This window comes from Cololabis saira, chromosome 17, assembly GCF_033807715.1.
Source record: "Cololabis saira isolate AMF1-May2022 chromosome 17, fColSai1.1, whole genome shotgun sequence".
Lineage (NCBI taxonomy): Eukaryota > Metazoa > Chordata > Actinopteri > Beloniformes > Belonidae > Cololabis > Cololabis saira.
In genome coordinates this window covers 8,842,634-8,860,153 of record NC_084603.1, presented here as the reverse complement: position 1 = coordinate 8,860,153, position 17,520 = coordinate 8,842,634, and the positions used below count along the sequence as shown (strand labels likewise).

The 17,520-nt window shown below is 37.7% G+C and overlaps 1 protein-coding gene across 1 annotated transcript in view; it reads left to right on the top strand.

The window, feature by feature from the left end:
* The window catches only part of macrod2 (mono-ADP ribosylhydrolase 2), a 445,260-nt gene that overhangs the window by 12,183 nt on the left and 415,557 nt on the right, over positions 1 to 17,520 (top strand). Inside the window, exon 3 of the mRNA XM_061745838.1 lies at positions 101 to 214. Within this exon, the coding sequence (XP_061601822.1) occupies positions 101 to 214 (114 nt within the window). The remainder of the gene's footprint in view (positions 1 to 100; positions 215 to 17,520) is intronic.

Here is a 17,520-nt window from a genome sequence, read left to right as displayed (position 1 = left end):
TTGGAAATAAAAATTGTGTTTTTATTTATTCAGTAACACCACAATGTTTCTCAATTGGATTCATGCCACATATTGTAATTTTCTTGTTTTTAAATTTCAGCCAATGACAAAGAAGAAGAGCAGGAGCTGGCAGGTGGCGGAGGGCTGAGTGATAAAGTGTCTCTCTACAAGGGAGATATAACTGTCCTGGAAGTCGACGCCATAGTCAATGCTGGTAAGCACTCTACTCTCACCTTTTGAAGCTGTTGGTTGTTGCTCATTTTTCAAGATGGATGAGTTGTTAAATTGTCCTTGGCTGCCATCTACTGTTGAGATTCAGTAAATGGTGGTTCCCCAGCCTTTGTACAAGTCTTGCATATCACTGAGGCTTGGCATTTCTCTCTTCCCTATTTGCTAAAGTACATCCATATTTAGATTGGTCTTCCAGCTCTTTATCTTACTTTGTGCCACTTAAACTCTGGGTTTGTCACCCAAATGACATGTTATGTGATACTTTCTGCTTGGTCTTACTGTACCATATGTTCTTTAGTCATTATTCAGTGCTGTTGCTACAAAAAATTGGACTTGCCAAAATGAAGATAAGAGAGAATGGAGCAAGAAGGTCAAGCCGTTTCCGTCGTTTCTGTGTACTGCTAACAATTGTTGAAAGCTCTAATATATTGCCTTGCCTTTTGGTCCTCCTCATTACAACTGATCCTTGGGGCCACTTTTTTTACTTGTAGAGTTGTAGGAGTGCATTAACGTACACTACAATAGCTTTGTGCAATTTCTTTGCTCCCTCATATAGTATTTGCAAACATTTATATCTATACATTACATTCTCCCGAGCAGTATTCAGTTGGGGTGAAAATACTGGTCTATAATTTATGCAAGATTAATAGATGTGAAAAACAGACTGTTCTGTTGGTTAAGGCTAATGAATTCACTTTATTATGTAAATATCCATGGTGATGTGGACTGCCTTGCATGCTTTTCTGAATAATCAGCATCGTGTTGGAGGCACAGACTGAGCACCTCTCGCATAAATGTCATGGCAGTTATCTCTGACTTGATCAACATCTTGAGATTTAATAACAGCTCTCTAAGGTGTTATTATATAACCCATGTAGTTTGTAGTTGTCATTTGACTCTGTGATAACTGATAAGAGATTAATTTTATGGTTATATGCCATTTTAATATAGACTATATAGTGAAATAATAAGTTAAAAGATACATCCTCCGTAATTTAAGAGAATATGAGACTACATACTGGTACAGAATGTATCACATAATCATAACTTAAATTAATTAGCACGAATAAGCACTTTACTGTTAATATATTTAAATTCTGTGAACGTTACATATTTTACAAAATCAAGGATAATTTTGGCAAAGTTTAAATTAATATAGAAACGGGGCATGTCTGATTGGGAGAAAGTTTCAAAGGAACTATTGCATGTTTTATTTTCTCAGTGTTGAATGCTCTTTTGCTACATGCGGGTGGCTTACTTCATCCATTAATGCCGTGAAACATACAGGCCGTGATTGACCTACATTGTGGCCAGCAGGCGATCCATTCTCTTTAGCAGGTGGACGAATTGAAGAGTTGAAAGGATCGCAGAAGCTTTTATGATTTTTAAGCTGCTACTCTATTTATGCTGCCAAGCCAGTTGTCTTTGTACAGGTGGCCAGACTGATTACAACATATAGCTCTGGACTTTGCTGTCCAGTTGTTTACTCTGATGTAAGTTCTGCACAACAGTACTTTATGAATGTCAATGTTTATGCGGCTGCATTTTTTCCAGGCCATTTTCTTTTTGTCACTGGCAACATCTCATGACTTTATATTATATTAAATGATTATTGTACAATGCTTGTTAATGAAGTAAAATGGAAATGTCTGTGTTTTTTGTTGCTCTTGTCCATATTTTTGTGAGTGACAGTACTGAGCAAACATTGTGGATGTTGCACAACACGCATTGATAGGATATTTTGATAGTTTTTCAACTCTTTTCCTTTCATCTATTCATTGCTTTTTATCTCGTACCTGCCGAATGCTGTTTCTCATCAGCACCAGTAGACTGTTGTGTATGAATTGTGGGACTTCTTTTTTAGCAGTGTGAAGTTATTAGCATAAAGCGTACCAAAGTGCCAGAGTGCCGTTTTCAAAACAACATCAAACAGAATGGGCAAGCCTATTAAATGTGTAAATTGCAGGTAAATGTAGGATGGGAATCAACACATTTTTCTATTCTAGATACATTTTAAGGTAGCTATTTTGCTCATGAAGAATTCAATTCAAATTTGAACTGAAATATAGTCCTGTGGTTGAACAAGATAATTCAACACATGGAAGTGATACTCTGAGCTGGGTGTGATGGAACAATTTCCTTTTGTCCATTATGTTATTCATGACATATTACTATTTATTACAATTAACTTTAAATATCACTTTTTATTGTCAAGAGTGAATTAGCACAATACTAAGTGCATCACTGAGTGCTTCAAAGGTATGGTCATAAATAAAAAATTGTGACTACAATATATTTCAAATAGAGTAATATTTTAAATGTAAAAAAAAACCACAGAAAATGTCGGAAATTAAGTTTTTTCTTAACACCAGGAAAACCATGGTACTCATTATAATGTGGCATTGTAGTTATGGTTTCAATCTAAAGCTTTAAATGGCTCGTCAGATTGCTTTATGTCCTGTATTAAACTTAATTATTGGGCTCATTGAGTTTTTAATTCTTCCTTAATTCTGTTTGGCTGGAGGTTTGACAGGAAGTGCTCAAAATGTCACCTGGGTGAAAGCCTGGAGGGTGCAGAACAGGAGGGATCAGTAGGTATACTGCAGAGTTAGTTTACCTGCTGCAGGGCAGAATGGACACATGATGACGTGGATTGTTTGGGCTGCTGAATCCAATTGTAACCTTGTGTTTAGAGAGTGCAGAATTATTTGTTCAATGTTGTAATTCTCCAGGTATAACTATATAGATTTGATTTAACAGCCTTGACAATCAAGCTGGTATTGTTTCCACCTGCTTGTAGCAAAATTTTATCGATTTGATGGTTTTGCAGTCAGTAGTTCAAAATGACTGTGATCCAGCCTCTGATTACTGTGGAGATTTTTCCATTCAATCAATTACTACCAACATGAAGTTCCTATACCGGTCATAAAGTCTGAAGTTTTATACCTATTCGTGGCAGATGAATGCCCTGAGTGTGAACGTGTGAGTGAAACAGAGAGAGAATGTTTATTTTTGCTCAGTTCACTGTGTTTCTGTAGAACCTACACGATACACTCACCACTTTATTAGGTGTAGCAGGAGTACTTTGTTGCTGGTGAGCGTGCACATCATTCACCAGCACGCTGTCTATGGTTAAGTTTGAGTAATAATATTAATAATAAAAACAACACACTTTTGTCATTACACTCATTAAATGAGAATTAACAATGTTTGACACACTAGAAATTTTGCTTCTGGAAAATGAGAAACTATTTCCTTTTAAATCAAGCGGCAAACATTTTTTTTTTTGCCTTTCATCTTTGAACTAGAATCAGACCGTGATGGATGGATGGAGGAGACTAACATAATTATGTTTAGAAAATTACAAGATTCACTTAAATTTCAGTGGCCAATTAAAGTGTGTTTTGCATTTAACGCATTTTTAATTTATTTCAATACCGTGGCTTTACATGGCAAGCACAGAATGATGTTTTCTATTTGTTTGCCTGTCTTTGGAGTCCATTTACGTGTCACATCCCTCTCAAATAAGAATAAGCTTGTGAAGATGCAAGTGTGAAATGGAGAGGAGTCACTGTGGGAATTATGCATTATTTATAACTTATTTATGAATTATGAGGTTGACTTCTAATCCATTACTTGCTGTAAACCTTTCCCATCTTTCTGTATTAGATCATTTTTACAGGAGCCAATTTTATTTGCACGCGGAATCTGGTTATGAATGCTATAAAGAACCTGTAGGGGTTGAAAAGAGTTCAAGAAATTCAATTGACACCGAGTCAAGTGGAGCCACTTGTTCCGTGGTCATCTCGGATTTGATGAGAGTGCTGACCCGCGGAGGGTAGAATACCATGATTCAGTGATTGCCTTTGATTTGTTGTTTTTTCTTTTTTGATATTCAGTCAGTCCAAACACTACTGGCCTGCAGGTTTGTTTGGAACAAAGGCAGAATTGTTTACATTTGTGGTTATTCATGCATAATTTATTAATTTATTGTACAGAAACCCTGCATATGCTGGCCTGTAGTACTTGTGTTTTATAAATAAATAACATTAAAGAACTCTGTCCAGAAGAGCACAGTTGTAGGATAGGTTAGAAATACTGCGCAGAATCCTCAAGCTCCCAGTAGTAGTGATTCTTGCTATGTCGTTCTTTTATTAATAAAAAAACAAACAAACAAAACACAGGATGTGGGGACACAGAAGTCCAGAAAATATGATGTGCTTCTCTGAGCCACAAGCCTTAAAGAAGAGCACTGAAAGACTGCTGCCGATATATTTTAGCAAACAGAAAGCTTTCCAGAATTAAAGTAAAAGCAGCATCTCTGTTCTTTTGTACCATTCTTGGTATAATGATGGGCTTCTCTGTTGCTTTTCCTAACTTCAGGATGTTTTTAAAATGTGTAATTTTAATGCATGCATGTTTTTCTCTTCTGGGTGATATTGATTTGCTGACCAAATTCCTTCATGTTTGCATTTTAAAGTCTTACAGCCAGGTCTTTTTAGTGTCTATTTTCTTTCTCCTCCAGCTGAATAGGTTGTCCATGCTCACTAAAAACCTATTTGTGGCATTAAGCACTCAACATAGGTGTCAAATCTGAAACAGCGTTTTTACTTCCCCATTGGCCCTAGTGAGTGATAAAACCTATGGTTTCTGGTCCTGCTTTTTTCCATGAAAGGATCTTGTCAGACTGGACTCTTCATTAGATTTCCTGTCAGACCACAAGCACGCTGCCCCACACACTCAGCCCCTGGAGAGTCTGGCTCGATGGGCCTATCTGTCTTTCTTGAGATTCACACCCTGTGCCATAACCTCCCAGAGTAATGCAGCCGTGCTCTCACAGTCCTCCCCTTCTCTTTGTTCTTTCTTTCACTCTGCTGTCAGTGGTATACACATTACATGGGAGTACATTCAAGGAATCACAAAAAGCTTCAGCTGTCTTGCATTAATTTTCAAAATGTTTACTTTTCAATGTATCCATAATCACAATCAGCCTTAACCTAATCTAACCTCTGTCTGGAAACGCATAATCAGTTTTCTTTGCCTCCTGAAGGGAACTGCCAGAGGATACCCGTGTAATGGCTCGCCAGGCCAAGACTGCGTATGGAAGCAAATGAATTTATTACAGCTAATGAAAAGCAAAATTGTTAGATGATAGCCATTGCTTTTGAGATTGCATTTCTTCGCTCTCTCTTTTTTACTCTCTGGACACCGACTGTTTACTTGTATGCAACCAGAGCTTGCACAATTGTGATACTTGGACTGCAAACAGAGTGCAGCAGATGCCAGACCCCTCTGATATGAAAATCCTATCCCCTGCTTTCAGATTCTGTATATTCAGATGCAAATACATGTTTTTCAGAGATAAATGCGACCCTAGCTTCAAAACAAGTTTTAGTAAAATCGGAGATTCTTCCTTTAACCATGCATCAGCTCTCGCCAAGTCTAAAACATTTGATTAATAGTTTTTAAGAACATCTCTGACATGTCTCCACTTAAACACTTGCCCCGGCAGATGAAATGGGACACAACGATGGTAAGCAACCGGTAACTTCTTGAACAAACTTTCGATTCTTGCATTGTCAGACAAAGAGGGAAAATCAGTGCCCGGGGCTGAGAGAACGTGATGCTCTGATGAACAGTGAAATAACTCTGGTGAGTGGGTTGCACTTGATCCTGCATTTAAAGGTCCTGTTAATCGGATCGCCTCTGAGAGAGGTACAGTACAGACAGGGGGTTCCCCTGCCATCCTCTATAAATCTCATGTGACAAACCAGCTAGCGATCTTGTGTTTTCGGTTTTTATTTAATTTTTATCCATTATCTATACCCCCGTGTTCCTTTTTAGGGTCACAGGGATCTGCTGGAGTGTATCCCAGCTCTCAGTAAAAACGGTGCTTACTGCCTGTTTTACTGTAATTGTTTTTCTTTTTTTTTATATCTGAGTTTGATTGTGGCAAAGTGGGAATAATGTTTTGTGAGGTTTCGATTACTGAAGTAATCTGGCCTGTCAGTGAGTGCGGACATGGCTCTTAAAATAATGTCTGCTGCAGGTGCTGGGGCGACTCGTAATCTATGACTGTGCCGTTACCATTCTGTGAGGCGGCCCAGTTTCCCCCTCTTAAACCCCAAACCACCCACACAAAAAGACAAACACCGAACACACTCCCTTGTAAAACAAAGGAAAACCTAACTGATGTCTTTGGAGACAGTTGCCAATCTTTATGAAGAGACCTGTCATTCAGGTCATGTCCTCACTTGTTTTCCCAGAAGACTGTGAGCTTAAGTCATGCTTATCAAGGTCGAACTGCTTTGCTACGTGCATCCTTGTGTGTGTGTGTGTGTGTGTGTGTGTGTGTGTGTGTGTGTGAGTGTGTGTGTGTGTGTGTGTGTGTGCGTGCGTGTGCGTGTGTGTAAACCTTCTTACTTCCACCTCTGTTCCAGCAGCCATTTTGATTCCTGAAACAACATTTTAAAACACCCAGCCTTACGCTTTACACATGTCAGACTTCATCCATCAGCCGTGTGAGTAATTGAGTGGGGATTCAGATGGGAATACAAGTTAGAAATGGTTTCTCACTGTTACTCACACACATTGAGCACTGCTACAAATATAAGTTACAGTAGAGAGCATTCCTGGGGAATGAAAACAAATTAGTATTTAAATAAGAACATTTTCTCTCTTAGTTAAGCAGCTAAAGCATGGCCTTAACAAATGTATAAACTGCTCTCTTGATACTTGAAGATGGTGGCCACAAGTACCGTGGGGTTCCTCTGTGTGTGTGTGTGAGCCTGTCATGCAGATGGAAATAATATTTTTGTAAGTGTAAAGACGGTAAAGTTTCAGCCCAGCAGGTATTGTTGGAGGGAGTTTACTAAGGGAAAGACTTCCCGTTTGAGAAGCTCGTTTAACTGTTGACCTCTAGGGGACACTGTGGCTCCATGCAACTATCACTTAATTTCTGGTGGGTTTTAGAGGTGTCATGACTGTGCTGGTTCTGCATTTCAGATGGATAAATCCCCATTTTCTGTTTTCCTTTCACAGATGTTTCCTTAGAAAGGTTTGTGGTAACAAGTCGAAATCCCAAGGCATTCTTAAGATTTTCAACATCTGCCTTGGTTTGCAGCACCCTGGAATTTCTAATTTTGGCCTGTTTTGGGAAACAGAAACACATTTTTAACAAAATGCTCTGCAAGGTTTCAGCTGCTATGTATTATTGAAGAGGTTGGATAATATTGTGCACTTCTCTTTTGCTGTAGCTGAGGATTTTCATGAGATAGGGGATGAGAGTATAGTTTATGCACAAAATATAATGACTTCTTTTATCTATTAGAGAATGAGCAGAGATGTCAGATGAAACTAGTTCCATGCTGGTATAGTGAAGCATGGGTGAATGGAGAGGGTTGTAGAAATCAGCCCCAGACTGCTGACTGTTTCTTTCTGTATCCCCAGGCAGTGTACTTTGGATTGTTGAGAGCAGGCGTTTCACTGGTTTTCGCAATACCCCGTCTCAACTTTCAGTTCATTCCCCCTGCTTCTCTTCTTAAAAGGTTTTTCTTAGTTCCCTCTTTCAGGTTTCGGTGTCTCAGTTATTTCCGAAAAATTCTGTAAACATTTGCAGACACAAACAAATGCAAGCCATGTACAGAGCCAGCTTCTAAAAGTGTGCGCCTTAGCAGAAATACTGATGAGCTGCTTGGTTATAGGCCTGCAGTGGCAAGATTTTCTATAATGGCAAGGTAATGGTAATGGTGCAGGTAATGAGCAACATAATGTTACAAGTAAGTAAAGGAATATAAAGTACACATTTTGGCCAGGTATGCAATTTTCTTTCACCAGACACTCCATTTGATAATTTCATGCTTTAGAGTCTTAGTTCTAGTTTTCTCAGAGGGGAAGCAGTCATTCAAATAAATTCATGCTATTCAGCACACGGTATGTAACCATGTTGGAGCAGAAATAAAATGGCACAGTGCAGCATTACTGTGTCTGTTTAAATTTCACGGAAAGCATCTACACTGCATGGAAAAATATATGAAATATCGTCTCCACCAGTTCTGTTTTTACTTAAAACCAAATATTTTTTTAGCAGGAAATGTCTACATGCTTTTTGTAAGAATGATTGTTTAGAATACCAACCAAAGAGATATGACTGTTACATGTCCAAGGGCTTAACTTGTGCAGGGAGAACATGATCAGCTTTGGCCTCTTTGGGTAAACAATAGTTCAGAGAGCAATGACATCACATCTGTTAGCCTTTTCAGAAGTCCAGAATAAGATTTTAAAACACTATCAACAATTTACACGATGTGTTTCAGGGATGCTCTTGACATCTTAAAATCTTTTCTCTCTTCTCTCTCTAAAATCTCTTTATTTATATTTGTAGGGTTTGTTTTTCTTATTAAATGGTTTCTTTTAACTAATTTCTTAGGTACTTGTACATCTCTTTTTAGTTTATTTGATCTCTGTTCTTAACTTTGTATATCTTTATAAAGCACTTTAAAATACCCATTTGCATGAACTGCACATAATAAATGCAATTCTTACCTAGTTTTATTTCATTAATATATGGTTCATACCCATTTATGAGTTGTTGTTTTTTTTAAAAGGACTACGAGTAATGACAAAATTACCAAATCATTCTTGAAAATATAAAAATATTCTTTAAAAAAAAACAACCCGTTTCATCGTTTAAATGGAACCTGTTTCATTATGATAGCAACGTCTCCTTAAAACATGTACATTGAACACAAATATGAGACATTTGAAAACATAATCAATTACGTGACTACCGTTTTTTTTTCTTTTAAAGCTCTAAAAAGTGCTTACCTTTTAAAGAACTTCATACACACTAATGGAAGCAAGTGTTTCATTCATTTAGCAAGTGGAAAAAATATCTAGAGAAATATAAAGTCCCTTTTTATGTCTTTTTGGGTTATCCTTACAAGTACTCTGACACATCCATTGATGTTATGGTGCAGGAAAGATGTTATTGGGTTAATTGACCTGTAGGGATTTTTCAATTGAATGCACTGTATCTGTTTGTGCATTGTCCACAAATGAGGTAAACTCCAGTAATCTGTAGCCGCTTTTCAGGGGCTGTGTTGCTTCAGGGTTGATGCCCATGTTTATGGTGAGGGAGCACTGACTGGAAGTCTGGATGAAATGGATTTCCCTGGTGTTGACACAAGTGATTGTGTGGTTACTGCATGGCTTAGAGAATGTAGGCTCATTATGTACAGAGACCTTTGTTCATTGGTGTGGTAATAGAAACAAGGCTGAGTTCTGTTGACTGAGATAATGGAGAGCTGTATGTAAAATGTCTGAGAAAGGTGATTTTTATTGGGTATTAATGAGATATTTTAAGAAAAGCCTTGCAACATTACAGTCAGTATTTAGATGTAGCAACTTGACAAACAACTACAACTACTGAATGCAATCTTTTATCCAAAACGGGAACCCATTTTATCCCAACATTATTGTGACTGTACTGCATGATAATTTGTTTTAATGAGTTGTTCATTTGTATTGCCTTATTTATAAGATGAGACTTAGAAGATGGTGCTTATACCATAAGTGCCAGTCAATGCAGAGGTGGTTAATGCAGCGCAGTTCAAAGGGGCTGCATATATAGAGTAGTTATAGACAAGCTGATGATTTGTTGTGATGTACAAGGGAGAGCCGTGAGACCTGCCTTGGAGGTTTTTTGCGACCTCAGTCAAACTGCATTTGTTTAACCTCGCTCAGCTGTGGCGCCATAATGGGATGATGGCTTCTGCCATTAGCATGATGAAATGGACAAATAAGTGACTTTAGTAAAACCCACTGAAGTACGGGCCACAGTTTTGCTGGCCTATGATGCATCAGTTGACTATGACAACAGTTTTATCTTTTTAATAGAATCTTAGTCTCATCCCATGCCCAAACAAAGCAGATTAAGGTTTCCAATAAGGCAAAGACCATGTTGTGATGCAGCTGAATTCCCAGTACTGTGGGTGGCATTTTGATATTGTCTGCTGTGGGGAGAGAGGACACTGGTGGCAAACACTGAACACAAAGCCAATTCTCACGTCCTCTTTTGTTGTACAAATGCTACTTTGTTAAATTTATTTAAGATGCTTTAAGGCCTATATATCCCACTGGATTAATAAATATATGGGTTGAAAAGAAGAACGATGGGTTATAAAATATGCAGTAAGATAGATGGCCGTAAAACATTCATTAAATTTTTAAACACCTGGTGTGTATAAATCAGAAGTGACATCTCCCGTATCTAGGTTACAGCGCTATTGTGTTGTACTTAATTTTGTTGTTGAGGCAACTTATACTGGCTAAAACTCAAATAGTATCTATCTTTCTTTGTATTTTTTTGTCTTTCTTGCATTTACGACGTGGCAATGGAATAAAATAACATTTTGTACTTTTATAGTCATGGGTTTTTAAAAGGATTTACTACTTAGACATATATGAACACAATGACGTTAGAGGCTATATTTATTGGAATGATGAAAATCTGCTATGGAAGATATGGAATGGAGTTAGGAAAGGCTTGAGAGGGAGGGAGGGAGAAAGAGAAGGCAGAAGGGCGGGTTGCGTTGTTGTGTACTCTAATCAGATTTAATTTTTCATGTTCTCCAGATAATCAGGCACCACATGGGCATCCTCCAGCCACTGCGGTCTCCAAAGGGCTATGGCATATTGTTAATGAAATGCATCTTGTTACAGCTGGTATGAGGAAATTTATCATGTCCTCGAGAACGTCTCTATAAGAGATGGAAAAAGATAGAAAAAAGGTTGTTTTAATTCTGGTGCAGAATATGCGGCAAGTCCTAATGAACAATGGGAAAGAAAAGCACTGGTGTTTATGTTAAATAAAGCTGGTTAATACAGTTGATTTAGTTTTTCGTATTTGATAAATATGGCTTCACAGCCTAATATTATAAAAGGATTGAGTACATGAAGTGTATGCAGACTTATGTTGTGTAACTGTAGGTCAACATGGATGTTTGGGGAGTTACTTAGTGATCACTGCATCAGTCACTCGGTCATCCCCGGTATTTCTGTCTTTACAGTTCAGTTGATTACCTACAGCAAAATATTCACGGTCGGCATTGTGAGGGGAATTCTTATTCCCTTGAAGGAAAGCATGATTGACTTCAGACATGAGTGTCTCATGGACGTGTAGCTCCAGTAAGTTTCACGGTTGAGAGGGCAACATTTGGTCTACTGTTTGATTATTAGAAATGATCATATGAGCATTTTCTGAGTGAGAAACCTCTTGAGTCTCAATAAAGTTCCAAATGTGCGTAGGGACAATACACTGAGGTGCAATCAGTGCTCATCCTCGGTTTCCCCCCCCCCCCCCCCCCATTTAAAGTACAGACATATAGACACATACATTTGATATCTATACCCGCTTCTTCCTCCTCCATGGACACGGGGGTCTGCTGGAGCTTAACTATCTTCACGTGAAAGACAGGAGTACATCCTGGACAGGTCGCCAGTCCAGTGCAAGGTTTGAATTCCACTGAAATACAGTTTTAGTTTAAGACTATGCGAGCAAGTTACCACTGTTTATGTCTGCCATTTTGCATTATAAACATTTGACAACAATTGTAGGTGGTAATAGCAAAAAGTAAATGTGTTTTACATGCTTGTAAACCTTCATTGACTAGACTGAATTCCTATTTCTCTCCCTTTTATTGTTTCTTTTTGTGGCCCCCTCTAATATAAATACTACATTCTTATGGTACAAGCAAGTGACTCTGACAAAATGCTATTGTTTGATCAGATTTTATGTACAGGTATTTCTAGCATAATGTCCACTAAAGCATCAAAGTGTCTGTGGACACACTTTAGCCCCTCCCTAATACTTTTCCCAAAGGATTTGGTTTATGTGCTGCATGGCACTGTAACACTGTCTATATTGAGTGAAGCTCTAAAAAAGAGCCTTTAGTTCATTTTTGTTCAGAAGTATACTCAATTAAATGTTGGCCTAAATGTTTCTGCTGAAATTGATGAATAGGGCATGCCGATGCGCACTGCAAGAATGGGGAGAGCAGCACAAGGATTGGTGGTATTTGTGATACATTTGGCTGCAAGGTTTGTCTGTGGACGATAACATAAAGAGACTTGCTGTTCTTTCTTGATGTTATTTAACTTAACTTACTGTTAAGATACTGTTCTGGAATTGGGCTGTATAAAGTCTAGAGATAGAGACTTTTTATTGGCTTTTGTTGATCTTGTTAAAAAACAAACAACAAAAAAGGAAGGGGAGATTCACTGGTTTGCGGGCTATCCCCACAAATGAGAAGCTTGGCCTTGGCTGCCTTAAAAACTGTTTATGATGAAGTTGAGCTGAAAAGGCTGAAACACTGCACCTGAGAGCGTCATTTGGCAGAAGACTAATGTGTTTTAAAACCAATGAGTAAACACTCCTGCTCTTCAGTGTAATGTTGTAATACAGCCTACATAAAACACGAGAGAGTTACAACGCCGACAAGGACGCGGTGCAGCCAGCTAAACCATGCGCAAACAGGTGTAGAGCTTGCTGTTTGTTGCTGCAGGAACATTTAACTTTCTGCTTTAAATGTGTTTCAACACGTTCCTTGCTGGTTTAGTAAATTCAAAGAGTATTATTATTTGTCTTTCTATTTTTTACACATGCAGGTAGATGTCTTAAACTCTCAGATAATTATTCTGGAGAGCTTTCTCAAGTTGTGAAGCACAGCTTCCTTCTGACTTCCACATTGTTGTAGTAACTAGAGACATATTGCATTTCAACCAAAATCATGTATTTTTTTAGGTGTGGGTATATTAGGAAGCCAATTAAGGTAAATGGCAAGTAAATCGCCATGCCTCCCTTCGAGAGCTTAATTATAAAAACAAACTAGGTTTCGGCTTTTCCTCTAAACACCAGCTGGTGTCTCAATCACAACCGTCTGTTGTGGTACAGTATGTCAGCATATTTAGATTATAACACTTTTCTTTTTTTTTTTTAATGACGGGTCCATTTCTGTTGTGTGACTAGAACAAGAAATGCAGTTAGGTTTACAACAAATATCCTAAATGCAAAATCAAGAAAAACTGTAACAAAACATTTTTCTTTAATTGTTCCACTTTAAGACAAAAATCCAGTAAAAGAAGAAATGGAAAATAAAACAAAAGAGTTTTTCTGCCTTAAATATAATGTGGGAAAGGTGAAACTGAGGTTGTTCTGTTGTGATGTTTCAATACTGGATCATAATCTGTTTTGTTCAAGTAATCTGTCTCAAGCCCTTTGGTTCATTGTGCATTTTAATGGAAAAGATCATCTGCAAATTCTGCTGAAACTCTTCCTTATCTACTAATTTGTCTCTGCGTTGTATAGAAATGTTTAAAAGCACTTTTAATTTAGAAACAGCTTTGCTGGGTTCTGTTTTTATCATTTCCTTTTTCATGGTATTGCGTTAAAGCTGATAAAGGTATGCATCTGCATGTCCTTTTTCCTGGCTTGTTCACGGGTTCCTGCACTCATAAGGGTTGAACAATCTTAAAAATTTGAAAGGCTGCAGATTAATCTTCATAAAATAAAACGGGACTGGGCTTTATACTGCCAAGTGGTGCATGAGACAAACCCAGCGCTCCTGCCTGAATTCAACCGCATGTTTCATTCACTTCCATTCTTCTTCCTTAGTAAAGCATTTGTAACAGCTTCATGAACTGAAAAGTACATCAATAATCAGTGCAAAAGAATATATTGAAATCGTTCATCATCAGGCTGAAAGGCCAGGAAGTTTACATTCACACAGTGTTTTTGTGGGTGGGCAAAAATTCGGGGTCTTCATTAAGGAAAAGCACTCATTTGCAATTAGCGATAAATATATTCTTCCGTTCACTTACCCTTTGATTGCATTGTTATTGTACAAAGGATAAAGATAAATGGCCATGTCTTTGAGATGCTGTACTTTTTCAATTAGCAAACTTTTCTGGATCTGTGGCTATGTGTCCCATGGGTGCAGTACAAGAGGAGGCAACGTCAGGACAGCAAAGTTATGTTTGAACACATTAACAGTTAGTCCGAGTGAGAGCCCATTTTCACTTGAGCTACAAATGATGATGGGATGCTACAAATGGATTTTTTTTCTTTCTTTTTTTTTTTTTTTTTTTTTTAAAAGCCCTTTAGTGCCAAATGTAACAACATGTTAACCAGCTCCAAATAATTTATTACACAAGTATGACTTTTAAAAGATGTGTGGAGAGAAATTGGGGGGAGGAGGTCACATGATGTTACCCAATCATTTCTACATTTTTGACTGTGCAGCAGTACCCACCCAGTCAGGGTCACAACAAAAAACCAGGAGACGGGAGATGAATACCAGATTGCTACGCTCCCCAGACATTACTAAATGAGCAACCTGGCAGTGTACAGCTAGCTCTCAATGTAACCTGCATGTTTTATGGATGAGAAGATTCTCACTAACTGTCAGAGAATGAAAGCACTTCTCGGGATGGTACCATAATGGCCTCTCAGTAAAATGAGACAGTGCATTAAGAGTGTTTATCATTGCACATTTCACCAACTTTATCTTTACAGGCTAAAGGAAGAAAGCAACGGAGCTTGGGAGACTGTTGAAGCTTAAAATTAAAATTCATTAGCCAACATGTCATAGTGATCAGAAAAGATGAGAAATGTTCTTGTGCTTAGATTCATACAGCAGTTACAGTGAGAACTCAGGAAAATAAAACTTTAAACTTGAATCTCCTCACTATTGTTTTTTTCACATGACATTCATTGTTACGGATTGTCGTGTGCTGTTTGCATATTCTTAATGGAGAGCCCGGGTGCTCTTGTGAACCATCTCACAACAGCTAACCAATTTAATCAATTAAAAAAAATATGTTGACAAAGAATGTATTCGTTGATCAGTTACTTACATCATTTTGTCACTGCCTGAATCAAGAACATGTTCATCAGTGTTAAATAATTTCCCATATGGCAGAACCAAGTATAGCCCAAGGTCGTCGTGCTAATGATCAAGTGTTTAATCGTGTTCCAAAAGTTGAGAACTGTAATATCTGCAGTATTGAGTTCAATATGCACAGCAGCACAACATCCTTGCCAGTATTATATATCAGTAGCAATCTATTTATCAGTAACAAGTTCCCACTATCCCTCCACTAGCACTGCTATTTGCATAGCAAGTTGAGTATGCATTTGAAATATAAAATAAATTATATAAATGTCAGTGACAGTGTCTCCTTTCAAGATTACAGTTTGTCAATTTTTGTATAATAAAAAAAAGCTTATTTAATTATTTGCTCATTTATTTTATACACAGTAGTTATAACATGTTTAATTTACAAATGCCTGAAAAATGGAGCACATCATTTTATAAAAAAAAATATTTATTTTTCATTTTTTAATAATTGATTAATTGAAAGATAATGGACAAGCTAATTGATTACCAATATAATTTTGGTTACAGCCTTAGTGATTAGCTATAACAGTAATGTACAAATATAATTGTTTTTTGTTTTTTTTTATGAGGGATAGCTTAAGTGAATTTTTATTATATTAAAATGTGGCCAAAGTTTTGTGGCAGTGATTGAAATCTTTTAATTTGACTATTTGCATGTCAAATGTGCAGCCCTTTCCCCCGTGGCATTTTCCTGCCAGGTGGATAAACAGAAACTACATTAAACTTTGCAAGGGCCTTGTCAATCATAAACTAATGAAATTTCTTTCGAGTGTTTGCAGCATGCTATAGTAGTCTTCCACAAAGCAAAAAGTTTCCTCTGAACAAAACGTTATACCTTAGACCGCTGAATAAATCTGTAATAACCTTTTTTGTTAAAGCGTTTCAGCACTCTGTATGCAGCTGGAAATGAATTGTAATTTAAGATGAAAATTAAATCTCATATACTCACCCTGTCTAAAAAAAACTATGCATAATGTAACCTAGGGTTACGCCACACATGGCCATACAGATCCCAAGGTTTTACTTTTCTCGTTACCACAGGGAGGTTATCAACATCCTCTATGCCTGAAAAGTGCTGAATTAGCTTTAAAGAAACAGTGATGAAGACTTGCAAGGAATTAGCAATCAGAATGAGCAAAGTGACTCACTTGGAAGGTAGCAGAGCTCATCAGTCGTATGAGTTAGTTGGCTTCTTGGAAACTAAATGACATTTTTGTTGGATGGTAAAAGAAGGATAATTATTTAAAAAAATGAATGAATGGCCACATCTTATAGTGAATATCTTGTTTAATTTGTGAGTGATCAATTAAAAACATAACCAGTTATCAGTTTGATGGCAATCCTGTATCTTTGCATGAGAGCCAACCTCTTTGCGCTTCTCATAAGCTTTTAGTTTTCTTTTTTTTCTTTTTAGATGCTTTTGTTAGTGATTGTTAGTCTTATTGCTCAGCTCAGCATTTCTCTGCTAGTCATACTGATAGTGACGTGTGTGAAGGGTAAAACTAAGTTCACATGCTTTTATTGGAGCAAAATTAATCCATGTCCATATTGGTGTTGCAACTCTGACTCAGAAAATAGTTTTGTTCCCATTACACAACCGTAAGCGGCCATCTATGCTCACTTAGCATACGTAGATGAGTGAAAAAGCTGACTGTGCATTGTGCTGCAGGGATAGCAGACAAAGTTGGTGTTTGCTGAAATTAACGAGTGTATCCAGTACACATGGTACAATGCACCTTATATGTACAATGTGCATTGTCAGTATTGCTTTACAGGAGTGTTAACAATCTCATGTCAACACTGTTAACTCAAAATGCTGACCAGTCACAGAACACAATCTGATTTGGATGTAGATCGACTGATTTCGATGAGATTTTGATCTGCATTGGTCCTTAACTGTTCTTGTAGAGTCAGGTGTGAAAAGGCAGGTGTCACATGCTAATGAAACAGTCCAAGTGCTGGTGGCACAAAGACCAGAACTGCTGGCAGCATTATTGCCTTATTAATGCCATAAGTAAACATGCACCCCAGCCCTTCCCATCAGAGTAATTCAATAGCCCTCTCCACACCACTTTTCAATGTCTCAACACCTTTCCAAAGTTGAAAAATGCCTCACCCCAGTTAGCTCCCCAGGATGTTGACCCAGTGGTGCAGGTCATCACTTTGAGACAAAGAGATTCTTATCAGTCCAGGCGTCCTCTCCTCACTTACTTCCATCTCCTGCCCTTACACAGTGAGCGATGACTTCTCTGAAACTTAATATCAGTGATATCATCAAGGTGCTCCTTAAGCATCTCTTAGGATTTAGAAGGGTGTTGTTAAAAAATACCAT